We start from the raw sequence: 27969 nt of genomic DNA on the forward strand, positions 1-27969 counted from the left end.
TCTGTGTGCTCTTGCTTGTTGTGGTAAAGAATCTACCTGCCAATGCAGGAGACGCAAGAGACACAGTTTCAATCCCTGGGTTGGGAAGATCTCCTGGAGGAAGAAATGGTGACTCACTCCAGTATTCTTGCCTGGAGAATTCCATGGACAGAGGGAGCCTAGTGGGCTGCAGTCCATGGGATCATGAAGAGTCGAACACGACTGAGTGAGCGCAGACATGCTTGTTGTGAAGTGCTTGCGTAAGCAGGTAGGCAGGAATTCCTACAGACTGATGTTGAAGATAAGCATATTATGCATTAATATCAAACCTCAGGAAGCCCAAGGTGATGTAGCAGATGCCTGGATCTAGAAAAGTGAAATGCAACAAAATTCCTGGCAATTCACAATTTGTTTATGCTTTAAATTTGGTATTTGGGATCTACCTGTATTCAAGTGTATCTTCACTATCATTTAAGTTTGCTTTATTGAAAGTACAGTCATTTTCATTTGTAACAGCTATATACAACAGGCAATAAATAAAACTACAAGCGATCTTGGAGCCTGTGCGAAAAAAATGGCAGGAGATGCTTTTGTCTTGCTCATTCATAATTACTGTGTCTGCAATATATCGGCTACCATATGTAAACCTTAACAGAATCCAGATTTCATGAATTTATGGCTTGCCTGAACTTCCTTTTTTAAAATCCTGAGTGTACTGCAGATGAAAACTATCTACATTACTTTAGAAACTGCACTTTATAAAATAAAAAACAAACAAACAAACATTTTTCTGATTTATTTCAGAACACTCTAAATTCTAGGAATGTTTATTGACGTAAACCCACATAGGTTAAGCTATTTTGAGACTTGGGGCAAACAGTCACCACTTAGCAATAGGTTTGGAAAACACAAAGTATTTCGGCACTTGCTTTGCCACAAAGCATTTGACGGTCTAAATTAGAGCTTCATAATGCCTTCTGAAAAGAAAAACAGACTTCCTGTCATTCCTCTGGGTTTCTGGATGTGGCAACAATGTGCACAACGCAAAGTGTAAACAGATGTAAATGGTGAGGGAGGAGGCCAAGTCAAGTGTGTGCTATTGCACACAACTTCCCACAGCCTGATCAGACTCAAGCAGCCTCTCCCAGGGGCTGGCAGCTGACACTTCTACCCGAATCTTGGACTCTTGGCGTCACCAATATTTACTTATGGAAATAAAGGGGCGTGGCCTTGGCGGGAGAGGCGGGTGGAGGAGGGGTCTGGGGCCTAGGGGCTCTGACCGCCTCACAGCACCAGAAACCTTGTCTGCTGTGATCATTAACCTTTCTGGAAAACGCAGCTAGCTGTGCTCTGAGGTCTGTCTTTAGAATGTGAGGAGAGCCACACAGATACCGCATAGACTATTCAAAGAGGGGTTACCTTGTGAGCTTTAGCTCCACTGTAGAGTGGCAGAAAAATGAGATTTCACCAGTTCTTTCTTCTATTTGTTATTTTTATGATGAGTCTTCTACTTATCCACGGACAAAGACAAGGTAGGACTTTGACACATTTGTAACGGAGTAACTTGATTTCATATCTGTTTGTGTGAATGGGCTTCTGATCCTGACTGTGTTTCTAGATGTTTCTTAGATGTTTTTAGACTGTGTTTTTAGACTGTGTTTCTTAGATGTGTGCTTGTTGGGGCAGGGGTTGCAGTGGGGATGAGGTGGGTGGTTAACGAGGGTTGGGAGTGAGTGTGTAGGAGTTCAGGAGTGTGTTTTCTATCCTGTTAGGTCTGTTATCTGGCTATTTTAAAAAATAGCTGGCTTTTAAACTGATGATAAATATTCTACCACTGTTTTTCTAAATTCAAAGAAAATGGATCCCAAAACTATCATAGTTACATTGTCCTTATAAGTAAAAAGAGTTGTTATTTCTATATATCTAGTTAGATGTGTCACTTTAAAAAGTGCCATTTGTAAGGTTTTTTTTTTTGGGGGGGGTGTTATAGAGCAAAAAAAAATGTCAAAACTGTGTATGGTTAGGATAATATTAAATTACTTGACACATTTTTCAAGGATCATATCTGTTATGTTGTTCTTAATAGAAACTTAGTAAACAAAGTTATTTTAAAGTGTTTTTACTTCAAAACTAAACATCTAGGATTTCAAAGCACTGGCAGGTGAAAAAAAAAAAAAAGAAAAGAAAATTTTCTAAGGAAAAAAGCCAACCCTAATTTAGAGAGATGATAACATTTCTATCCAAATATGTTAGATTATTTCCTTGATAATATACTTCTCCATTTACAACAGAAAATGGTGCCAACTGATTAAACATTCAGTTTCTGCCTTATAGTTAACCAGAAGTTTGATCACTGAGATTAGTTCAAATGAGGTCTCCTGATCTGCCCTTTTTACATAAATAAGAAAAAAGTTTCAAATCAGCAACTATGAAAGCAGATAACTCCTTCTTATTGTTTACAGGAATTGAATTGCTATTCAAACTGTTTCTCCTCTAAAATTACAGAGCAACTTGGAAAATATTCTTGTGGAATATTTGTGCTTAATTCTTGACATAAACTAAAAGGTCTAGGAGTATCTAGAAAGATGTCATGTAGGAGGAGAATTTTACTATTAGACTCCAGCATCAACATGAACTGTTAGGAATACTTGCCATGAATTTACATCCATTAATTTTTTATATTACAATCACATCTGAACAGATAGCAGATAATCACAGTATAATTTGGATCCAGAATATTCCCTCACAATCTTCAGATTAAACAGCAACGAATTTTCTGTAAATGCTCTAATATTTTCCTTCCCCTCCCCCACCCTCAGCTAATTTGGCAATGAGAAGAAAATTGCACAGACACAACTGCCTTCAGAGGAGATGTATGCCTCTCCATTCACGAGTGCCCTTCCCCTGAGGTATTTCTGATGGAAAATGGTTTTGGCAATGTTTACATTTTGGCAATGTCCCAGATCAGCTATACCTGAGAATGTTTGTTCATATTTTGAATATGTGATAATGACTTTACTGTGACGCCCCTTGAAAGAATGCATACTATGGTTTGCATACTAACAGAAAAAATGAAATGATATTTGGGAACTGCTCTAATAATTTGATGGGATAGATGAGGAAAATGTAGGAAAATCTTGATAACTGTTGAAAATGAGTGATAGTTATATGGGGATTAATACTATTTTGTGTGTTTGAAAATTTTCATAATTAAAAATCAGGTACCAGGAGAATTTAATTAATAATAGAACTAGTGTTTTGAAAAAATCTGAATATCTCCCTATGTTACTCAGAACAAGCACATTTCCCATGAGCACCATTCTAGGCTTGAAAACATTCAGACAAATGTTCCCAGCTCCACCAAGTGGATGATGTATTAACCTCAATATTTAGTAGTATATTCTTCCTGAAAATATTTTCATATATAAAATCAACCTAATGACATAGCAGTTTTCCAGCTTCACTAGTAGAATTAATATTGATGGTTGCATCTTTAAGGATGTACTCTGAAGAGAATTTTGTTCCTGATTTTACACCACCACCATCACCAGTAGTGTTGCTTGAATTAATTAACTTCAAACATCACCCAAGTTTAAACTTCATACAAAAATAAGAAATTGACATTCCATTGTAATTATTTTAAGCTCTTCAATTCTAATGAAGTATATCTTCCTTTAAAAAATAGTCATAGAAATATCCCTTAGCCTGGTTAACATAACACAGGCAATTGCTAAATTAGTCTATTCATTTGGCCTGTGGACTGAAGCATTTATGGCACTATTAATTCAGGGGAATAATGGTTGCTGTTCAGTTCAGTTGCTCAGTCGTGTCCGACTCTTTGCAACCCCATGGACTGCAGCATGCCAGGCCTCCCTGTCCATCACTAACTCCCGAGCTCACTCAAACTCATGTCCATTGAGTGGGTGATGCCATCCAACCCTCTCATTCTCTGTCATCCCCATCTCCCTCCTTCAATCTTTCCTAGCATTAGACTCTTTTCAAATGAGTCAGCTCTTCACATCAGGTGGCCAAAATATTGGAGTTGTCAGCTTCAACATCAGTCCTTCCAATGAATATTCAGGACTGATCTCCTTTAGGATGGACTGGTTGGATCTCCTTGCAGTCCAAGGGATTCTCAAGAGTCTTCTCCAACACCACAGTTCAAAAGCATCAATTCTTTGGCTCTCAGCTTTCTTTATAGTCCAACTCTCACATCCATACGTGACTACTGAAAAAAACCATAGCCTTGACTAGACGGACCTTTGTTGGCAAAGTAATGTCTCTGCTTTTTAATATGCTGTCTAGGTTGGTCATAACTTTCCTTCCAAGCAGTAAGCACCTTTTATTTTCATGGCTGCCATCACCATCTGCAGTGATTTTGGAGCCATAAATAAATAAATAAATAAATAAATGGTTGCTGTAGCTGATGTTTAATACATGCTTTTCAAACCAGTGAAGACTGCCGTAGAGCATTACATAAAGGAAGAGCAATTCAGTAATAAGCATTTATGAAGAGGGCTGAGATAAAAAGCCAAATTCTCTACACCTGCATCTGTAACAAGTTACTCTTTACTATCAAAATATTAAAAATAAATTTGGTGGAGAAATTCATAAAAATACAAGAGGAAGTTCTTGATCAGCCAATTATTAGAGACTAAAACATGCTTTAAAAGTTTTTTATATATTAAAAAATCCTTTGGTGTGTGTCAATAATGAACTTCAGTCTCAAATAAGTAATGGTAAAATCTGTGCTTAGAAGGAAGTTCAAGATTTTTCCAGGACTCTTCGAAAGTAACAAGAGGCATCTCACAGTAGCCAGGAAATTCCTGCATGTTCAGGAAAAGATGCCTCACAAATGCAAACAAAAGCCCTTTAGTCAGTCACAGGCTGTATTGGCTTTCTCCACAAACCACCTGCCCTAAAAACTAGGGCTGTAAGTAAACAAGATAGAGTAGTGAAATTTGAATGGTTAAAGTTAAGGAAGATTTTGACCTGCAAACCAAATTTGTAAACCAAAGGGAAATCTAAGTCAAAAGCCATATAAAACATTTAATAATGGCAATACTTTAGAAAAGGTAGGTAATCCTTTTAAAGAACTGCTCAGGTTACAGCATCCATTTTCTCAGTGTTTAGGCTAGTCCTGCATTCCAGCAATAGGTCTTTGAAGAATGTGTAAAAGTCACATTTTGGAATCCAGTGATAGCATAAGAGCCAATGAAAGAGAAACATTAAGATAATTTCCCCTTGGGAAACTATAGTCAACACCCAGTGAACCATAATGGAAAATAATGTGAAAAGGAATATATACATTCCATATATATATATACACACACTCATATATCCTGAGTCACTTTGCTGTACAGCAGAAATTAAAACATTATAAATCAACTATACTTCAATAATTTTTTTGTAAAAAAGGAAAAAAGATACTTTCCCAAGATCTTGCCAAACCAGAGCTCTAAGTGTTGTCTTCTGGTTTTGTAACCTGATTCTCACTATCCTAAATATTTGCATATTTTTCATACATCTTGCAACAAAGATACTTTGACAACTGGATAAAAATGCTATAAATGTTGATTGTGGAATTCTGAGGCTGAACCTTCCTTCATTTGTCCTCTTTGTTTTCTACATGCTTTAGATAAAATCACCTGTTGTGACTTGATTTGGTTAGGGTCAAGGAAGATTCAGTTAGGGTCAAGGAAGATTATAAAAGAACAGGTCAAGTAAACAGTTGACTTTGAATTTTTACAAATTAACCCTTTAGAGTGGTTTAGACTTCAGCTCACTTAATGGAAAAGCCATGTTATTTTCACTCTATTTTTCCTTCTCCCAGTCTTTTTCAAAGATCACCAGTGATATTTACTAATAGTTGAGTTAATTATATAAAAAATAATTAAGATAGTTAATTAAATGTGAATAAATAGTCAATTAAAAGTTAATTAAATATAAAATTTATTTTCTTGATACTCTTTTTTCTCAAAAATACTTTGGCAACACTTTCAGCCGTAAATGAATTAGAGTGAAAGAAAGCAAAAGAAAGATGTCAGGAAATCCAAATTCGAAGGTTGAAGTGAGAGCTACAAAGTGGAAATGAGATAGGGGCTTTGGACTCTCTTGATATCTACTTCCAACAGTGTCATCTTGCTATAGGCCTGATTTTATTGTTAGTATGTGCTAAGGTAACTACACATCCTGTTAACACATACTTTTTCTATCTTTTTAATAATAGTTATAATACATGTTCATGGTATAATATTTTTTTCTAACAGTCTGGAAGAATATCAAGTCAAAAGTAAAATTCTTTCACACTCCCCTGTTGTCCATGCTCTTTTCTCAGAGGTAATGGCTATGAAAATAGTTTTGGTAAAGTTAAATTAACACATTAAAGGTAAATTAACACATTACTTTAAACTGAGACCCTTGATTGCCATCCAAATACAAGTGTTTCTAGTTCTGTATTTTCTGCTTTTTAATAAAACAATTTTATTGAATTATACTTGATTTACAATATTAACTATAATATATATAATATATAAAGTTGTTATATTATATAATATATATTATTATATAATCTAATCTAATATATAATATATATATTATGTATATAGTTTGTTTCAGGTATATAGCCAAGTGATTCAGTTATAAATTTTTTTCAGATTCTTTTCCATTATAGATTATTACAAGATACTGAATATAGTTCCTTGTTGCTTATGTATTTTATTTATAGTCATTATTTCTGTTAATCCTCATTCTCCTCATTTTGTCCCTCATTTGTAACCATAAATTTGTTTTCTCTGTCTGTGAGGCTGTTTTATATATATATAGGTTCATTTGTATTATTTCTTTCCACTCCCACAGTGGGGCTTTGTATGCTTTCTCCACACCCAAATACTCGTGTGTGATCAACTTTGGTTCTGTCTGCCTTATTCTTAATCACTTAAAGTCATGGGCTTCTGATCCCCCATCCACCTCTACCAAATCTCTGCGCTGCCTCGAAACTCTTTCTGTCTTATTGTGGCCCACAAAAGCCAACTTCTGCCTTCAGCGCAGAATCTCCACTTTAGTGGAGCATTTCATCTCCCACATTAGCAGGGATGTCTGGAAATAACTCTTCTTACTTTTGGGTATCTCTCTTTGGGTATCTGAATGGGAATTCAGTTATATTTCAAACCTTTAATGACTTCTAGTTCCCTTAAAGTTTTTGACATCCTTATCCAACTCACAGCAAGAGATAATGCCTCTTCCCAGAGAAAATGAAGATAATCAAGGTTCAAAACTGTACCCTGCCCTCAAACTACATGCATCTACATCTGAGTAATGTCCTCTGTTTTCCCTTCCTGGTCTTTCATTAAGAGATATCTCTCTTGGTTATGGTTAATCTCTCCACATCTCAGGAACCTTGATGCAACAATTACTCCCTTTCTTCCCCAGCATATTCAACATGTTAAGACTGATCTATTTCATCTTTAAAAAAAAAAGAAAAGAAAAGAAAGAAAAAAAGGTGTGCCATTTATCCAATGGTGCTCTTTAGTGACCAAACCAGGATCTTTTCTGCGCAGTCAGATTTCCTGAAAAAGTGGTACTTCCTTTCTTCGCATTTAGTTTCAATGCACTGCTCCTGTAGCATTCTGGGAAAGGTCTCTAGTGACGTCCTTCTTCTTGAATCCAATGAATACATCAGCTGTCTCTGTGGGTCAAATAGTAGGATGAACTTTCCTTGGTTTCAGTGATACCATGCTCCTTTTTGACCATCTCTGGAATAAATCACTATTCTTTTCAGGACCTGTACAGGGTATCCAACTGCCTACCTGGAGTCACCTCAGCTGCCCTGCAGAAACTTGAAGCCAATGGCCATAGAAGATACACAGATATAAGTCATGGCTTCTACACAGCTATTCCTATAACTCAGTTCTCCGTTCCAATACCCTTCATGTCATCAGGAAGGATTTCTCTGATGATCTTTTATCTAAAAAAGAAGTACCAAAATAAAATCTTAAAACAGTTCTTCACCCTACCCAAGATACTTCTGTTTTCCTTTTGTTGGATTGTTTTTCTCCATAAAACCTAATGCCCTGTGACATGCATAACATATGTTTACTGTTTTGTTTGATTAGTTTCTTCCTCCCTTGTTGGAATGCAAGTTTCATGGCAAAAGGAATTTGCTCTGGTCATAGCTATATACCTGGTAATTGTCAGCAACTCTTCAGAAATATTTGATGAGTTATTGAATGAATAGCTAAAAATATTCTCACTCAAATATTTCTCCTGTGTTCTCCAAATTACCATGTGTTAGGCACTGTGCTGTGAGATGTACATATAACTGCCCCAGCCTAAACTTCTGAGCACAGTGCCCCAGTGTTCTGTTGTATGTGATTGCTCAGCCTTTCATTTCTGCTTGACAACCTGCTTCCTCCTTTCATCTCTATGACTATCTCAGTGCCTCTTATAGCTCTCCAGCATGATCTCCACACCTTAACTCCTCACTCCAGCCTCCAGGTCTCTTTCTGGAAAGTCCATTTTTTGTTTTATCATATGGTCTTTTTATTATTTTTTATTTTTTTCATTTATTTTTATTAGTTGGAGGCTAATTACTCTACAATATTGTAATGGTTTTTGCCATACATTGACATGAATCAGCCATGGATTTACATGTGTTCCCCATCCCGATCCCCTCTCCCGCCTCCCTCCCCATCCCATCCCTCTGGGTCTTCCCAGTGCACCAGCCCTGAGCACTTGTCTCATGCATCCAACCTGGGCTGGTGGTCTGTTTCACCCTTGATAGTATACTTGTTTCAATGCTATTCTCTCAGAACATCCCACCCTCACCTTCTCCCACAGAGTCCCAAAGTCTGTTCTGTACATCTGTGTCTCTTTTTCTGTTTTGCATATTGGGTTATTGTTACCATCTTTTTAAATTCCATATATATGCGTTAGTATACTGTATTGGTCTTTATCTTTCTGGCTTACTTCACTCTGTATAATGGGCTCCAGTTTCATCCATCTCATTAGAACTGATTCAAATGAATTCTTTTTAATGGCTGAGTAATATTCCACTGTGTATATGTACCATAGCTTCCTTATCCATTTGTCTGCTGATGGGCATCTAGGTTGCTTCCATGTCCCGGCTATTATAAACAGTGCTGCAATGAACATCGGGGTGCACGTGTCTCTTTCAGATCTGGTTTCCTCGGTGTATATGCCCAGCAGTGGGATTGCTGGGTCATATGGCAGTTCTATTTCCAGTTTTTTAAGGAATCTCCACACTGTTTTCCATAGCGGCTGTACTAGTTTGCATTCCCACCAACAGTGTAAGAGGGTTCCCTTTTCTCCACACCCTCTCCAGCATTTATTGCTTGTAGACTTTTGGATAGCAGCCATCCTGACTGGCGTGTAATGTTACCTCATTGTGGTTTTGATTTGCATTTCTCTGATAATGAGTGATGTTGAGCATCTTTTCATGTGTTTGTTAGCCATCTGTATGTCTTCTTTGGAGAAATGTCTGTTTAGTTCTTTGGCCCATTTTTTGATTGGGTCATTAATTTTTCTGGAATTGAGCTGCAGGAGCTGCTTGTATATTTTTGAGATTAATCCTTTGTCTGTTGCTTCGTTTGCTATTATTTTCTCCCATTCTGAGGGCTGTCTTTTCACCTTGCTTATAGTTTCCTTTGTTGTGCAAAAGCTTTTAAGTTTCATTAGGTCCCATTTGTCTATTTTTGCTTTTATTTCCAATATTCTGGGATGTGGGTCATAGAGGATCCTGCTGTGATTTAAGTAGGAGAGTGTTTTGCCTATGTTCTCCTCTAGGAGTTTTATAGTTTCTGGTCTTACATTTAGATCTTTAATCTATTTTGAGTTGGCACAAAGACAGAAATATAGATCAATGGAACAGAATTGAAAGCCCAGAGATAAATCCACGAACCTATGGACACCTTATCCTCGACAAAGGAGGCAAGGATATACAATAGAAAAAAGACAACCTCTTTAACAAGTGGTGCTGGGAAAACTGGTCAACCACTTGTAAAAGAATGAAACTAGAACATATGGTCTTTTTAAACTGTAATGTCACACCTTGATTAAAGGGGCTTGATTAAAGTGTCATACCTTGATTAAAATCCTTAACTGTCTGTAGCCTTCAGGATAGTGAGAACTTCCATAATTTAGCAAGCATCACTTTACAAAAGGTACCTCTCCAGGAGCACCTCTTCTCCCTTGTCCTCTCTCAGAGTGGGTAAGAGTTAAGAAGGGACTGCCTGAATTCTAGCTCTGGCCATGCAGCTCATCCCTCATGAGCCTCCCTTCACTTTCAGGCCTGTAAAATTGAGCTAATAATGGAATGAACCTTATCATAACCATACCTACTACATAGTAAGTGTTAAACAGATAGTATCTAGAATTATTACCATTACTTTAAAGTCAGCCCATTCTTCACATCTTGCTTATAGCTATACTTCTGCTCATTTATTCTTTTCCATACTATCAAATCATCCTTTGAGACACCTTCCCTGGTTTTGATACCTCCTACTGATTTTATTAAGGGCCCATTTTTTGCTCTCAACACCATTTGTATACTTTTGTCAAAGTACTGAACTCACTGCATTGTAATAATGTGTTAACTGACTGGACTCCTCTCCTCCCCCCACCCCATGGTGGAAATGCTCTGAAGGCAGAGTGTGGGTGTTCTGACTTTGTTAAATTAACATCTGTTAAGTGGGGCACAGTACAGAATACTGAGCCTTATTTAAACAGCTGACCACAGATATGTTGAAATAGAGAAGTTTATTACTCACAAGTTTGAAGGTAGCACCCAGCAGGCCTCAAGGGGCCACATGGGAAGGTAATTGGCAGAGTGCAGACAGAGAGAAGGGCTATCATGAGTGCATGTGGTGGTTTGCTTTGGATTCCTAGGCAACCGGTCAAATTGACTGATCAATTCAGAACAAGAGTGGGGTTTTGGTCGGCCACAGGGAATCTTATCTAAGAGGCACATAGGTAAACAGATCCTAGGGGCAGGGAGGGTGTTGGTCAAAAGGGCTATTGGGTCTCTGTTTTTTAATATGCTGTCTAGGTTTGTCATAGTTTTTCTTCCAAGGAGCAAGTGTCTTTTAATTTCATGGCTGCAGTCACCATCTGCAGTGATTTTGGAGCCCAAGAAAATAAAGTCTGTCACTGTTTCCATTGTTTCCCCATCTATTTGCCATGAAGTGATGGGACCAGATGCTGTGATCTTAGTTTTCTGAATGTTGAGTTTTAAGCCAACTTTTTCACTCTCCTCTTTCACTTTCATCAAGAGGCTTTTTAGTTCTTCTTCACTTTCTGCCATAAGGGTGGTGTCATCTGCATATCTGAGGTTATTGATATTTCTCCCGGCAATCTTGATTCCAGCCTGTGCTTCATCCCACTTGGCCTTTCTCATGATGCACTCTGCATATAAGTTAAATAAGCAGGGTGACAATATACAGCCTTGACGTATTCCTTTCCCTATTTGGAACCAATCTGTTATTCCATGTCCAGTTCTAACTGTTGCTTCTTGACCTGCATACAGATTTCTCAGGAGGCAGGTTAGGTGGTCTGGTATTCCCATCTCTTTTAGAATTTTCCACAGTTTGTTGTGGTCCACACAGTCAAAGGCTTTGGCATAGTCAATAAAGCAGAAGTAGACATTTTTCTGGAATTCTCTTGCTTTTTCTATGATCCAACAGATGTTGGCAATTTGATCTCTGGTTCCTCTGCCTTTTCTAAAACCAGCTTGAACATCTGGAAGTTCACGGTTCACATACTATTGAAGCCTGGCTTGGAGAATTTTGAGCATTACTTTGCTAGCATATGAGATGAGTGCAATTGTGCAGTAGTTTGAGCATTCTTTGGCATTGCCTTTCTTTGGGATTGGAATGAAAACTGACATTTTCCAGTCCTCTGGCCACTGTGGAGTTTTCCAAATTTGCTGGCATATTGAGTGCAGTTACTTTAACAGCATCATCTTTTAGGATTGGGGATAGCTCAACTGGAATTCCGTCACCTCCACTAGCTTTGTTTGTAGCAATGCTTCCTAAGGCCCACTTGACTTCACATTCCAGGATGTCTGGCTCTAGGTGTGATCACACCATTGTGATTATCTGGGCCATGAAGATCTTTTTTTATTTATAGTCCTTTTGTGTTTCTTGATACTTCTTCTTAGGATCTTCTGCTTCTGTTAATTCCATACTGTTTCTGTCCTTTATTGTTCCCATCTTTGCATGAAATGCCAAGCTGAACTTTTGCTTCCCTACATCTATGTTGGAAGTGTCTGCACTTCCAGGTATTGCTGCCTCATCTTACCAGGTTCAAACTCTGCCTCTCGCCCGCAGGATTCTCTTCCAACTCTACTTTCTGTATGAGGCCCACCCTGATCCAAATAGTTTGAAATAATTTTCCACTCTCAACAATCACTATATTTTTACCAGTAGTTATTTAAAGGAATTTATCATATTCTACTTTATTTCATCAAATCATTAATATCAGAATATAAGCTCCTTGACGATAAGACTTGGGCCCTAACGTTTAGACTGCAAACTTCTATAGTGTGGGAATAGCCTGAAAGTAGCTTTAAGTATAGGGCATTCTTGCATGAAGTATAATATCTGTAGAATGTCTTTCTCAAAACTAAATATTATATAGAAAATTACTGTTTTCTTAATCATAGCCCAGTTGAAACTGTTTACCTCAGATTGGGGCTTGAACCCATGTGCTGGGACTCGAATCCAGCCAAAGCCCAGCTTGGGACTCGAACCCATGTGGCCATGACTTGAACTTAGCCAAAACCCACAGTACCTGGTTTCCTTTATTAGGAAGCTCAAGTTCTTGATGTCTTATCACAGAAAGAATTCAGTGAGAGAAAAAGTGATACAGAAGAAGATTTATTCAGATTCAGATAGAAGCAAACTCCACAGACCTCTGTGCCATTGTAGAGGGTAAGTGCAGCTGCAAAACGTGGCATGGTTAGTTTGTATGGGCTGAATAATTTAATATGCTAATGAACACGAGGATTAGTCCAACTGTTTTGGGGAAGAGGTGGAGATTTCCAGAAATTGGGCCATCACCCATTCCTTGGTCTTTTGACAGTGCCTTGGATCTGTCATGGTACCTCTGGATGTGTCATTTAGCTTGCTGATTGGGGATCAAAGTCTAGTCAAAGTCGAATTGTCTGCCATCTTGGACTCCTTGATTCTAATCTCTTTGTGTTGTGTCCTAGGACTATGTCATTCTTCCAAAACTTGGGCCTGTCCCTTTCCCTCCTGTTGCACGGTGTCCAAAGACCATGTCAGAGAAAGTCTTTAAAGTTCCTAATGTACTGATGGTATCAAGCTCTTTTACAAAGACCCTGATGCCTTAATGATAATGCATACAATGTATTTAACTTGTAAATACATAAAATATAGTAGTTATATATATATATCTATTATTGTAATAAATGTTTCTTCCCCTATATGAAATATATATATATCATATATATGTATATGATATACACACATATATATATATGATATATATGATTTATATATATGATATACATATATATATGTATATATGATAGACTAAAGCCTAATTTCAGAATTTTCTTCACTTTGGAAACTGATTCCTCATTAATGTGTAATACATCTTTTTGCAGATATTTAGTTAAAGTAGCTATTCTAGGGACTTCCGTAGTGGTTAAGACTGCACTTTTAATGGAGAGGGTGAGGGTTGCATCCCTGGTCAAGGAACAAGGGTTCCACATGTCTCATGGTGCATCCAAAAAATTAAAATGAAAATAAATAAATAAATAAATAGAGTACCTGTTCTCTATCATGTTCAGGAATCTAAAATATCTTTGTAGCATAAATTTTTTGTTCTGTTATTCAATAAGTGAATTAGTGATATCAGTTAAACTTAATTATTACATAGCAGTAATATATTTGAAAAATATGTTGTTCTTAATAGCAAAAGAATATTTAAGTGACTTGAGAAAAACAAAATCACTTTTTATTAACTTCTTCAACATACTTCACTCTTGGATGTATTTTTTTTCTTTTTAGTAGTGATGTATGGTATTAAATGACACAGTTCTCTTCACATTATCATTAATATCAAAATGTTAGATGAATTCTAAACTTTCCTGATCTCAAAATTATAAGCGGTTATCAACAGAAACTGCAGACTGGCTTGCTGCAGTCCTTGGGATTGCAAAGAGTCGGACATGACTGAGCGACTGAACTGACTGACAGGTCAAAAGAAATATTCAAAATCTTGTCAGTGTATCTACAGTTCCTCAGAATATTGCTAATTTATAATTAAAATCCCTGATAAGATTTTAATTATAAATTAAATCTTGTTACCACTCAAAACAAAGTAACAATGCAAACCACATATCTTCTGCTTTGCTTTGTTAAAATTCTACTAGAGAAGAAAAATAAGCAGAATATACAGTCTTTCCCAAGGGTTCCTCTAACTGATTTCAGCCCTGGACACACCTGTTGTCATATCCAGAACTAGGTCAGACACTGCCACTATTCCACCCTCATTCCAATGAAGCATTGACCACTGACTGGTCCCTTTCTTTGGCGAAGATTGTATAATTCATTATTTCCATAATTGCTGCCAGTATTACAGATTTTCCTGATACTCTGTCTTCATCTCATGGTTTTGGAAGAATTCTGAAATCTTCAGACAGGCATATTATTGCTGTTGGAGAATACACAAGCAGTCAGATTGGAAATGCTTCAAATTCTTCATCCAGTCCCAAATTGTCTGGAAAAACCTGCATTTCATGGTCAACTTGCTGCCGTGCACTCCACAATAACTGTTTCTAACTTTTCCTACTCACTTTAAGTTTTAGACCTGTTGTTTTAAAGAAGATGGCCTTGTCTCACATCATAGAGAAAAGAGAAGTTAGCACATGGTATACCCCTCAGCTTCCAAGTATAAAGCAAGACTCCCACCTAATCCAGTTCCCACTGTACCCACACCAACCTTCCTTTTCCTCTATATGTCATGGAAGGTATGACCTCCACCTATGCATGGATCCCTTTCCTTCTGACTTTCTCAGGAACCTCAAACTGCCAGATCATCTCAATGAGAACAAGCAAAGTTTATAGAACTTGCTATAGCAAGGGAGTCAGCTACTGTCACTTTTTGTCTATTATGAATAATTCTGTTCTGGATGTTCGTGTACAAGTTTCTGTTTGTACATGTGTTTTCAGGTCTTTGGGGTATATATCCAAGAGTGAAATTGTTGGATTATATAGTTTTTCTATGTTTAACTTATAGAGGAACTGCCACAATGGTTGCAGCAAGTTATATTCCCAACAGCATTATATAAGGGTTCCAATTTTTCTACATTCTTGCCAATACTTGCTATTATAGCCATAGTAGTGGATGTTAAATTGTATCTTACAGTGATTTTGATTACATTTCTCTAATGATTAACCATGCTGAGCATCTTTTCATGTACTCATTGACCATGTGTGTATCTTCTTTAGAGAACTGTCTATCCAAATTCTTTGCACATTTTTTTTTTCAATTAACTTACTTGTCTTTTAATAGTTCAGATGTACAGTTCAGTTCAGTTCAGTTGCTCAGTTGTGTCCAACTCTTTGCAACCCCATGGACTGCAGCATGCCAGGCCTCCCTGTCCATCACCATCTCCTGGAGCTTGCTCAAACTCATGTCCATCGAGTCAGTGATGCTATCCAACCATCTCATCCTCTGTCGTCCCCTTCTCCTCCTGCCTTCAATCTTTCCCAGCATCAGGGTCTTTTCCAATGAGTCAGTTCTTCGCATCAGGTGGCCAAAGTAGCTTCAGCATCAGTCCTTCCAATGAATATTCAGGACTGATTTCCTTTAGGATTGAATGGCTTGATCTCCTTACAGTCCAACAGACTCTCAAGAGTCTTCTCCAATACCACAGTTCAAAAGCATCAATTCTTTGGCACACAGCTTTCTTTATGGTCCAGCTCTCACATCCATACTTTTATATATTTGAATACATAGCCCTCATTACATATATGATTTGAAAATTAGTTTCTTCCATCCTATTAGTTGTCCTTTCATTTTCTCAGTGTTGTCTTTCGAGCACAAAAGTTTTTAGTTTTGGTAAAATTCAATTTGTCTGTTTTTTTCCTTTGGTTGCTTGTGCTTTATATGTTGCATTAAAATACCATTGACTAATCCAAGGTCACAAATACTTACTTTATATTTACATTTATATTTCCTTCCAAAAGTTTTATAGTTTTGTCTTTTATATTTATGCCTGTAATATTTAGAGTTAAATTTTGTGTATGGTGTGAGGAAGGGGTTCAACTTTTGCATGAGGCTATCCAAATTCTCTAACACCATTTGTTGAAATTATTATTTTTCACCCACTGAATTACCTTAGCACTACTGGCACTACTGTCAAAAACTAGACCACAAATATAAGAATTTATTTCTGGACTTCCAGTTCTGTTTCATTGATCTGTATGTCACTCCTTGAATTCATCCTATAATAGTCCTATTGATTATTGTAGTATTGTAGCATGTTTTTAAATCAGAATGTGTGAGTCCTCCAATTTTGTAGTTCTTCAAGGTTGTTCTGGTTATTCTAGTTCCCTTGAATTCCCATACAGATTTTAACATTAGCTTGTCAGTTTCTGCAGAAAGTCAGCTGTGACTTGGATAGCAGTATGTTTAATCTAGAAATCAATGTGAAAAGTGTTGCCTTTTTTTTTTTAATTAATGAATTAGTTTTTGGACTGCATTGGATCTTTGTTGCTTCAGATGAGTTTTCTCTAGCTGTGGTGAGTGAACTTCTCATTGCAGTGGCTTCTCTTGTGGAGCATGAATTCTAGGTACACAGGCTTCAGTAGATATGGCTTGCAGGCTCAGTTGTGGCACAGGGCTTTTTGTATCTGTCATACGCTAAGTCGCACACAAAAAAATCAATAATTTAAAAGGACTGAAATCATCAAGCAACTTTTCCAGCCACAATGGAATGAGATAAGAAATAAACTACAAGAAGGAAAAAAAAATGCAAGAAACCATAAGCATAAGTAGGCTAAACAATATATGACTAAGCAACCACTGTTTAGTCACTGTTGAAATCAAAGAGGAAATTTAAAAATACCTTGAGAAAGAAAAGATGGAAATGTAATTATCCAAAATCTGTGGGACATAGCAAAAGCAGTTCAAAGAGGGAAGTTTATAGTGATACAAGCCTACTTCAGAACAAGAAAAATCTGAAGTAAACAATCTAACATTACACCTGAAGGAATTAGAAGAAAATCAAAACCCAAAATTAGTTGAAGAAAAATGAAGAACAAAAATAAAATAAAGATTGGGGCAGAAATAAATGAAATAGAGACAAAAATTTTTAAATAAAAAAGATAAGAGAAACAGATTTTTTTAAAAAATTAATAAACATTTAGCCAGACTCATGAAGGAAAAAGAAAAAATTAAAGAGGGCCCAAATAAATAAAATTTGAAATGAAAAGGGAGCAGATACAACCAACACCACAGACAGAAATACAAAGACTCATAAGAAATTACTATGTCCAATGATACTCCAATAAAATGGACAACGTAGAAGAAATGTATAAATACCTAGAAATGCACAGTCTCCTAAGGCTAACTAAATAAAGAAAAATAGAAAATATGAACAAACTAATTACCAGTAGTCAAATTTATCAGTAATCAAAAAAACTCCTAACAAACAAAAGTCTAGGACCAGAGGCCTTCAGAGGTGAATTCTACCCAACAGTTGAAGAAGAGTTAACACCTTTCTTCTCATAGTAATCTAAAACTCTGAAGAAGGAACACTGAAAATCCTTCTATTAAGCCATAGTATCATACCCTGGTACTAAAATCAGAAAAAGACACCAAAAATAAAATAATTATAGGCCATATCACTGATAAACATAGATGCAAAAATTCTCAACAAAATATTAGCAAACCAAATCCAACAATCTATTAAAAGGATCACACATCATGATCAAGCAGGATTTATCACAGAGATGGTTCCATATCCACAAATAAATCAATATGATAAAACTGCATTAACATGTTGAATAAAAATTGTATGCTCTTCTCAATAGGTGGAGCAAGAGTTTTTGACAAAGTGCAGTGTCTATTTTTTTTTTAAAGTTCCAAAAGAGTGGGAATAGGGAGAATATACCTAAGCATAATAAAGATCATGTATGACAAAAGTAGAGCCAACATCATCCTTAACAGTGAAAAGATGAAAGCATTTTTTCTAAGATCAGGAACAAGAAAAAATTGCCCACTCTTGCTAATGTAATTCAACATAGTATTAAAAGTCCTTGCCATAACACTCAGGCAAGAAAAGGAAATAAAAGGATTCTAATTTGGAAAGAAAGAAATCAAACAGTTACTTCTTGTGGATGAGATGATGCTATATATCAGTAGTCCCCAGCCATTGTGGCACATGGGATGGGTTTTGTGGAAGACAATTTTTCCATGGTCTTGGGTGGGAGGTTTCAAAATGATTCAAGTGCATTACATTTATTGTGTGCTTTATTTCTATTATTATCATGTATAAAAATAAAGTTCCACCTCAGATCATTAGGAATTAGGTCCCAGAGGTTGGGGACCCATGCTATATGCAGAATTCTAAGGATATCATAAAAGCTACTAGAACTCATCAATGAATTCTATAAAGTAGCAAGATACAAATTACACAGAAATCTATTGCATTTATATGGGCTAATAGAAAGAGAAATTAAGGATACAATCCTATTTACAATTCCATCAAGAATAAAATACCTAGGAATAAATGCAAGTAAGGAGGTAAAATCTATATTCAGAAAACTACAAGACATTGATTAAAAAAGTAAAGATTAATACAAATTATAGATATACTATGTTCATGAACTGGAAGAATTAACATTGTTAAAGTTACCACATTACCCAAGGGAATCTACAGAGTAAATGCAATTCCCGTCAAAATACCAATGGCATTTTTCTCACAAATAATTCTAAAAGTTCTGTGGAAACGTAAGAAACCCTAAATAGCCAAAACAATCTTGAGAAAGAAGAAAAAACTTGCAGTATCATGGTCCCTGATTTCAAACTATATTATAAAGCTACAGTAATCAAAACAGTATAGTACTGGCACAAAAACAGACACATAGACCAGTGGAACTAAATAGTGAGGCCAGAAATAAACTGACGCACCTATGACCAGTTAATCTACAACAAAGGAGGCAAGGGTTTACAATGGGGTAAAGAGAGTCGCTTCAACAGTTTAGGAGAACTGGACAGCTATATGGAAAAGAATATACTACTTTTTAAATATACTACAGTCAAAAAAAGAGAATATACTACTCTCAAAAAAAAAAAAAACCTACTTTCAACATATATAAAAAATTAACTCAAATGCATTAAAAACTTAAATGTAAAGCCTGAAACCATAAAACTCCTAGAAGAAAAAATAGTGGTATGCTCTTTGACATCAGTCTTAGCAATATTTTTTTGGATCTGTCTCCTCAGGCAAATGCAACAAAATGAAAAATAAACAAATGAGACCATATCAAACTAAAAAGATTTTGCACATTGTAGGAAACTATCAACAAACCAAAAATATAGCTTAGTCAATGGGAGAAGATATTTTTCAAAGGATAATGCAATAAGTGGTAATATCCAAAATATACAAAGAAGTCATACAACTCACAACAGACTGGTTCCAAATAGGAAAAGGAGTATGTCAAGGCTGTATATTGTCATCCTGCTTATTTAACTTATATGCAGAGTACATCATGAGAAACGCTGGGCTGGAGGAAACACAAGTTGGAATCAAGATTGCCAGGAGAAATATCAATAACCTCAGATATGCAGATGACACCACCCTTATGGCAGAAAGTGAAGAAGAGCTAAAGAGCCTCTTGATGAAAGTGAAAAAGAAGAGTGAAAAAGTTGGCTTAAAGCTCAACATTCAGAAAATTAAGATCATGGCATTTGGTCCCATCACTTCATGGCAAATAGATGGTGAAACAGTGGAAACAGTGGCTGACTTTATTTTGGGGGGTTCCAAAATCACTGCGGATGGTGATTGCAGCCATGAAATTAAAAGATGCTTACTCCTTGGAAGGAAAGTTATGACCAACCTAGACAGCATATTAAAAAGCAGAAACATTACTTTGCCAACAAAGGTCTATCTAATCAAGGCTATGGTTTTTCCAGTAGTCATGTATGGATATGAGAGTTGGACTGTGAAGAAAGCTGAGCACCGAAGAATTGATGCTTTTGAACTGTGGTGTTGGAGAAGACTCTTGAGAGTCCCTTGGACTGCAAGGAGATCCAACCAGTCCATCCTAAAGGAAATCAGTCCTGGGTGTTCATTGGAAGGACTGATGTTGAAGCTGAAACTCCAATACTTTGGCCACCTGATGCGAAGAGCTGACTCATTTGAAAAGACCCTGATGTTGGGAAAGATTGAAGGCAGGAGGAGAAGGGGACGACAGAGGATGAGATGGTTAAATGGCATCACCGACTCAATGGACATGAGTTGGGTAAACTCTGGGAGTTGGTGATTGACAAGGAGGCCTCACGTGCTGCAGTTCATGGGGTAGCAAAGAATCAGACATGGCTGAGCGACTGAATTGAACTGAACTGAACATACAATTCAACATTAAAAACAAAGAAAAACAAATAACCTGATTAAAAAAATAGGCAGAGGACCCGAATACACATTTTTCAAAAGACATACATTTAGCCACATACATATGAAATTATTCTCAACAATCTCCAATCATCAGGGAAATGCAAATCCAAACCAAAATGAAATTTGATTAAGTGAAAATCAGTTATATTTTGCCCTACTATATATTTAAAATGCATTGCTTTTGTTGTTGTCATTCAGTCACTCAGTTGTGTCTGACTCTTTGTGACCCAATGGACTGTAGAACTCCAGGCTGCTATCTCCTGGCATTATCTCCAGGCAAACTATCTCCTGGCTACTATCTCCTGGCAAATTCATTGAGTCGATGATGCCATCAAATCATCTCATCCTCTATTGCCCCTTCTCCTCCTGCCCTCAATCTTTCCTGGCATCTGGGTATTTTCAAATGAGTCAGCTTTTTGCATCATATAGCCAAAGCATTGAAGCTTCAGCCTCAGCATCAGTTGTGCCAATGAATATTCAGGGTTGATTTCCTTTAGGGTTGACTGGTTTGATCTCCTTGCTGTCCAAGGGACTCTGAAGAGTCTTCTCCAGAACCACAGTTCAAAACCATCAATTATTTGGCCCTCAGCCTTTTTTTATTGTCCAGCTCTCATATCTGTTGGGTTCAGTCTCTGGGTTGGGAAGATCCCCTGGAGAAGGGAACGGCTATCCACTCCAGTACTCTGGCTTGGAGAATTCCATGGACTGTCTAGACCCTGGGGTCACAAAGAGTCAGACACAACTGAGCGCCTTTCACTTCTACATCTGTACATGACTACTGAAAAAAACATAGCTTTGACTATATGGACTTTGTAGACAAAGTAATTTCTCTCCTTTTCAACACACCATCTAGATTTGTCATTGCTTTTCTTCCAAGGAACAAGCATCTTTTAATTTCCTGGCTGCAAACACCATCCACAGTTATTTTGGAGGGCAAGAAAATAAAATCTGTCACAGTTTTCATTGTTTTCGCATCTATTTGCATGAAGTGATAGGACTGGATACCATGAATGTCAAGTTTTAAGCCAGCTTTTTCACTCTCCTCTTTCACCTCATCAAGATGCTCTTTAGTTCTTCTTCATGTTCTGCCATTAAGAGTGGTGTCATCTGGGTATCCGAGGTTACTGGTATTTCTCCTGGCAATCTTGATTCCAGCTTGTGCTTCATCCAGTTTGACTCTTCTCATAATGTACTCTGCATGTAAGTTTAATAAACAGGGTGACAATATACAGTCTTGATATACTTCTTTCCCAATTTGGAACCAGTTCATTGTTCAATGTCCATTTGTAACTGCTGCTTCTTGACCTGCATACAGATTTCTCAGGAGGCAGGTAAGATCATCTGGTATTCCCATCTCTTGAAGAATTTTCCACAGTTTGTTGTGGTCTACATGGTCAAAGGCTTTAGCGTACTCAATGAAGCAGAAGTAGATGTTTTGTTTTGTTTTGTTTTTGTCCTGGTATTCTCTAGCTTTCTCTATGATCCAACAGATGTTGCCAATTTGATTTCTGATTCCTCTGCCTTTTCTAAATCTAGCTTGTCCATCTGGAAGTTCTCAATTCACATAGTGTTGAAACCTGGCTTGAAGGATTTTGAGCATGGCTAGCATGTGAAATGAGTGCAACTGTACAGTAGTTTGAACATTCTTTGGCATTGCCCTTCTTTGAATTGGAATGAAAACTGACCTTTTCCAGTCCTGTGGCCATTGCTGAGTTTTCCAAATTTGCTGGCATATTGAGTGCAGCACTTTAACAGCATCATCTTTTAGGATTTGAAATCGCTTCTTGACCTGCATATAGGTTTCCTAGGAGGCAGGTAAGGTGGCCTGGTATTCCCACCTCTTTAAGAATTTTTCATAGTTTGTTGTGATCCACAAAATCAAAGTCTTTTTTATATAGTCAGTGAAGCAGAAGTGGATGTTTTTCTGAAAATCTCTTGCTTTTTCTATGATCCAATGGATGTTGGCAATTTGATCTCTGGTTCCTCTGCCTTTTCTAAATCCATTGCATTCTAAATCTAATGCATTGCTAAGTACTCAGCAATACTCTAATAGTACAAAGATTAGTACTATTCTAGTACTAAATTGTCTTATGGTACTAAGATTCCTCAGGACCATTTTTAAAAATTGAACATAAAAATAGAAAGCCCAGAGATAAATCCACGCACCTATGGACACCTTATCTTTGACAAAGGAGGCAAGAATATACAATGGAGAAAAGACAATCTCTTTAATGAGTGGTGCTGGGGAAACTGGCCAACCACTTGTAAAAGAATGAAACTAGAACACTTTCTAACACCATACACAAAAATAAATTCAAAATGGATTAAAGATCTAAATGTAAGAACAGAAACTATAAAACTCCTAGAGGAAAACATAGGGCAAAATACTCTCTGACATAAATCATAGCAGGATCCTCGATGACCCACCTCCCAGAGTAATGGAAATAAAAGCAAAAATAAACAAACGGGACCTACTTAAACTTAAAAGCTTTTGCACAATGAAGGAAACTATAAGCAAGGTGAAAAGACAGCCTTTCAGAATGGGAGAAAATAATAGCCAATGAATCAACTGACAAAGAATTAATCTCAAAAATATACAAGCAGCTCCTGCAGCTCAATTCTGGAAAAATAAATGACCCAATCAAAAAATGGGCCAAAGAACTAAACAGACATTTCTCCAAAGAAGACATACAGATGGCTAACAAACACATGAAAAGATGCTCAACATCACTCGTTATCAGAGAAATGCAAATCAAAACCACAATGAGGTACCATCTCACGCTGGTCAGGATGGCTGCTATCCAGAAGTCTACAAGCAATAAATGCTGGAGAGGGTGTGGAGAGAAGGGAACCCTCTTACACTGTTGGTGGGAATGCAAACCTAGTACAATCACTATGGAGAACAGTGTGGAGATTCCTTAAAAAACTGGAAATAGAACTGCCATATGACCCAGCAATCCTACTGCTGGGCATACACACTGAGGAAACCAGAATTGAAAGAGACATGTGTACCCCAATGTTCATCGCAGCACTGTTTACAATAGCCAGGACATGGAAGCAACCTAGATGTCCATCGGCAGACAAATGGATGAGAAATATACACAATGAAATATTTCTCAGCTATTAAAAAGAATGCATTTGAATCAGTTCTAATGAGGTGGATGAAACTGGAGCCTGTTATTCAGAGCGAAGTAAGTCAGAAAGAAAAACACCAATACAGTATATTAACGCATATATATGGAATTTAGAAAGATGGTAACAATGACCCTATATTCGAGACAGCAAGAGACACAGATGTAAAGAAGACTTTTGGAGTCTGTGCGAGAAGGAGAGGGTGGAATGATTTGAGAGAATAGCATTGAAACATGTATATTATCATATCCATGAAATAAATCACCAGTCCGGGTTCGATGCATGAGACAGGGTGCTCAGGGCTGGTGCACTGGCAGGATCCGGAGGGATGGGATGGAGAGGGAGATGGAAGGGAGGTTCAGGATGGGGAACACATGTACACCCATGGCTGATTCATGTGAATGTATGGCAAAAACCACCACAATATTGTAAAGTAATTAGCCTCCAATTAAAATAAATAAATAAAAATACAATAAAATTAAAAAAAATTAAATTATAGTTAATGTATGTTAGTTACAGGTATACAATATACTGATTCACAATTTTGGGATTTTGTGCCCCATGTATAGTTATTATAAATATTAGCTATATTTTTCTGTGTTGTACCATATGTCTTTGTAGTTTGTTTTATACATGATAGTTTGTACCTCTTGACTCCTTATCCCTACCTTGCCCTTCTCTGCTTCCCTGTCCTCAGTGGTAATCACTGGTTTGGTCTCTTTATCCATGAGTTTGTTTTGTTGTTGTTGTTATATTCACTAGTTTGTTGTATTTTTTAGATTCCACATATAAGTGATATCATACAAAGAAAAGACAAAGTGTCTGTCTTTCTCTGGGACAATTTTATTAGTTAGATAAAATACACCAAATTAAGATTTGGGTCCTGATATCTTTGATTTGATCCCAGTAACTTTCTTAGTGGGTGTAAGTATCAGGATCAATATCCAATTTTTTTTTAAATAATTAAGACTATCAGTGTGGGTCACTGAGTAAAGAAAGTTTATTAGATGAAAAATAGTTTAACATAAAACCCTCTTTAATAGCATAAATTCAGACTTTTAAAGAAATACAGCACTGAATTTATATTGAAGGGTAAGTAAAGATGAAGTTACTTTCAGCACTGAAAAACCCTAGTAACTTTTCATAATTAATTGGCTATAAGAAGAAATTAAGAATGAGTAAATTGGTTTGCTGGATAACATTTCTTATTATATGCTTCTTTCTCCTTTGCTTCCAAGTATAGATCTTCTCTATGTAACTTCACTGAGTCTGTCAGAAGAAGACTGAAGGAAAAGATACCCACCCACATAATACTGTGATTGTTTAGAAGGTCCTGTATGTAAAGGAGTTGTATGAAAGCAGCTGGCATAGTTTATTAGTTTCACCTGGATTCTCTTCTGCCTGGTTCTCTTGTAGGGAGAAAATAGCAAATTCAAATGCAATTCCAGTCTGAAGTATAATTACTTGCTTGCATAGCAAAATTTTTTATCTTTTTCTGCACATTGTTATTCTTACTTGGTTTAAGAAGAAAAACCATTTAATGTTTTAGAACTTTATAATAGTAAAATATACACAAGTTAAAAATTGTTCTTTCCTATTCTTATAATTTTCCAAAGGTATTAAAATTACTTTGTATATGTATGAATGTGTTTTTTTTTTAAATCCTAAATTTGAGATCAATTGCATCTGGTTTTGCAAAATAATGAGAAAATAATTAGTTCACTATTTATATAGAAACACTAAGAAATAAACTTAATTGCTGCCAGTTTTATATAATAGGCTTTAATGTTTATGAATGTATTTTTTTACTTTGAATATAATATCCACTTAAACTTGTAAAAGAAAGTCTAAAATATTAATTGTAATTCATTTCATATTACAACCAAAGTGTTCATTTCTGAACCTGCTCTTCAACATGTCATCATAAGAAGCCAGTGTTTGATTTCTTTTGAAATTCTGTATAATGCCCTTTTTCTTCATTTGTATAGATAGCTTCTTAGAAAGGCCAACTTAGATGTAACATTTAAAATACACTTATGCCAGTGAAGTCTCAAGCAGAGCAATGTTTATGAGTGCACATCACTCTGCTGGGCTTTACATTGATATTATTCAACTTGTAGTGGTGAGACATGTAAATAAAATATCAGAAGGAATTCAATAATATGATATCCCAAGAAAGGCACTATCCTAGGTCTGAATTGTATTGATAATTAGTTGTTCTCAAGTTGTTAAGTATGCTTTTAATTTGTATTTATTCAAAGACTGTTAGCTCAGTGACATATTTTACAATAAGTTAATTCCAGGTATGAAGCTTACCTATTCATGTCTTGACTATAAATTTTACTTTGTAAACATTCTAGAATGGGAGAATCCATTAACCCTTAACTCCTATTTTTTCCAAAATAGAAGATTGGAATTTATATATGAAGATTTTGAAATAGAAATTCTGATATGAAAATCTGTCTCCCTTTCATAGCTTATTCATAGTGTTTTGGGGGGTAGAAGGTGCTTATTGATATTACTGTTATTAAATTTACACACAAAAGATTTTTTTATGAAATGTATTTCATTATTTAAATTGTATATTTGAGGGAAACTCTAAATGATTTTCCAATGAATTATAATTCCTTCACACAAGTTCATTTAAGTAGAAACATAAGCTATTAACCATGATATTTATGTTTAAAACATAATGTACTTGTTTATGTCATTTGTACAGAGAAAAGAAAAGATTCATACAGTTCAGATATATATCATGGAATATAAGCCACACTTCTGCAAGTACAAATTCTCACATTCACAGAAAAAGTTGAAAACCAGCCATAATTAAATGGTTATAGATTTCTACATACACAACTTCAGTAATTGTTTAATAAAACACTCAGTGATTTGAGTGTCTAGTTGTCCTTACTTGTATAAGTTCCAAGTGTTGAACATAGCATGGTAGAAAGGTTCTTGATACTTGTCTCTTTTTTCATTGTTCCTTTTCACTGGGACATTTTTGACTGATCATACCCTGCCAATGGAGATCTTTTACTTAATTCAAGATTATCAGAGGAAAGGCAAAGTTCCTCTCAAAATTTATAAAAATCTCAACTAGTGGTATTTATGTTGAAGGTGGCATACTAGAACAAGTCCGTGACAATAGAGCCATATATTTTATTCTTTACTGGCAAGCTGAAGGGGGAACCATAGGAGTGTCAAATACATGTACTTTAAACTCTACCTTCCCTGTGATTTGGTGTTTGTTTTATTTTTCTCTTGAAAGTTCTTTGCAATTTCTAACATTTTCAGAAGGCAAAAAGAAAATTTCTACAATTTAATTAAGATGGCTAAGGAGATCAGAGGTAACTGTGCCACCTCAATTTAGGGTCATGGGTGAGTCAGTGAGGTGGAGCAGATAGAGAGTACTATATGAAAGAAGAGTTGTAAATGTTAATCTCTTCTTTCTTGGTTCAGTCCTCTCTAAACTCTGTGAAATCAGTGAAGGTTTTGGTCACTTCATCATTTTCATTCTCCTTCACAGAGCCAGTGATCACATGTCATATGTCCACAGTGTCCAGGGTGACCCCACCTCCGAGACCCAGTACCTGGGCTCACACATCAAGTCTCCAGGGTTACCCCCTCCCAGACCTTGCACCTAGGGTCACGTGTCCACAGTCTCCAGGGTGTCACCCCACCCCAGACCCTGTACATTGGTCACATGGCCACATTCTGCATGGTGACACCCCACCCAGACACTGTACTGGATTCTAATGTCTGCAATATCCAGAGTGATCCCCAAGACCATATACATGGGATCACACATCCACAGTCTCCAGGGCCAGCCTCTTCCCAGACACTGCACTTTGCATCACAAGTCCATAGTCCCCAGGGTGACTGCCCCCTCCCAAAACCTGTACCTGGGGATATGAGTACACTCTCCAGGGAGACCACACCTCCCAGACACTGCACCTGGGGTCACACGTCCAAAATCTCCAGGCTGTCCCACATTCCAGGCCATGGCCTTGGGGTCATTTGTCCAGGTTCCAAGGTGAACCCAACTCCCAACCCCGTACCTGTGGTCAAACATCCATACTCCCTAAGGTGACCGCAGCTCTCAGACACTGCACCTGGGTTCTCACATCCAGTCTGCAAGGTGACTCCTCTTCCCAAACCCTACACCTGGGGACACAGGTCCACAGACCCCA

The 27969-nt window shown here is 36.8% G+C and overlaps 1 protein-coding gene across 3 annotated transcripts; it reads left to right on the forward strand.

Moving 5' to 3' along the window:
• Nucleotides 1–1253: 1253 nt before the first annotated feature.
• Nucleotides 1254–26672, forward strand: APELA (apelin receptor early endogenous ligand). Of its 3 annotated transcripts, none has more exons than XM_020871933.2 (3): nucleotides 1254–1511; nucleotides 2799–2888; nucleotides 25018–26672. In XM_020871933.2, the coding sequence occupies exons 1-2, from the start codon at nucleotides 1436–1438 to the stop codon at nucleotides 2885–2887; spliced, it is 165 nt and encodes a 54-aa protein (XP_020727592.1). In that variant the 5' UTR covers nucleotides 1254–1435; the 3' UTR covers nucleotide 2888; nucleotides 25018–26672. The 3 variants fall into 3 exon arrangements, with proteins under 3 accessions (XP_020727592.1, XP_020727591.1, XP_070320161.1); XM_020871932.2 differs by having other exon boundaries at nucleotides 25023–26672; XM_070464060.1 differs by lacking the exon at nucleotides 25018–26672 and adding an exon at nucleotides 12834–13000.
• The last annotated feature ends 1297 nt before the right edge of the window (nucleotides 26673–27969 follow it).

The sequence above is a fragment of the Odocoileus virginianus genome, unplaced genomic scaffold (genome assembly GCF_023699985.2).
Source record: "Odocoileus virginianus isolate 20LAN1187 ecotype Illinois unplaced genomic scaffold, Ovbor_1.2 Unplaced_Contig_13, whole genome shotgun sequence".
NCBI classification, from domain to species: Eukaryota; Metazoa; Chordata; class Mammalia; order Artiodactyla; family Cervidae; genus Odocoileus; species Odocoileus virginianus.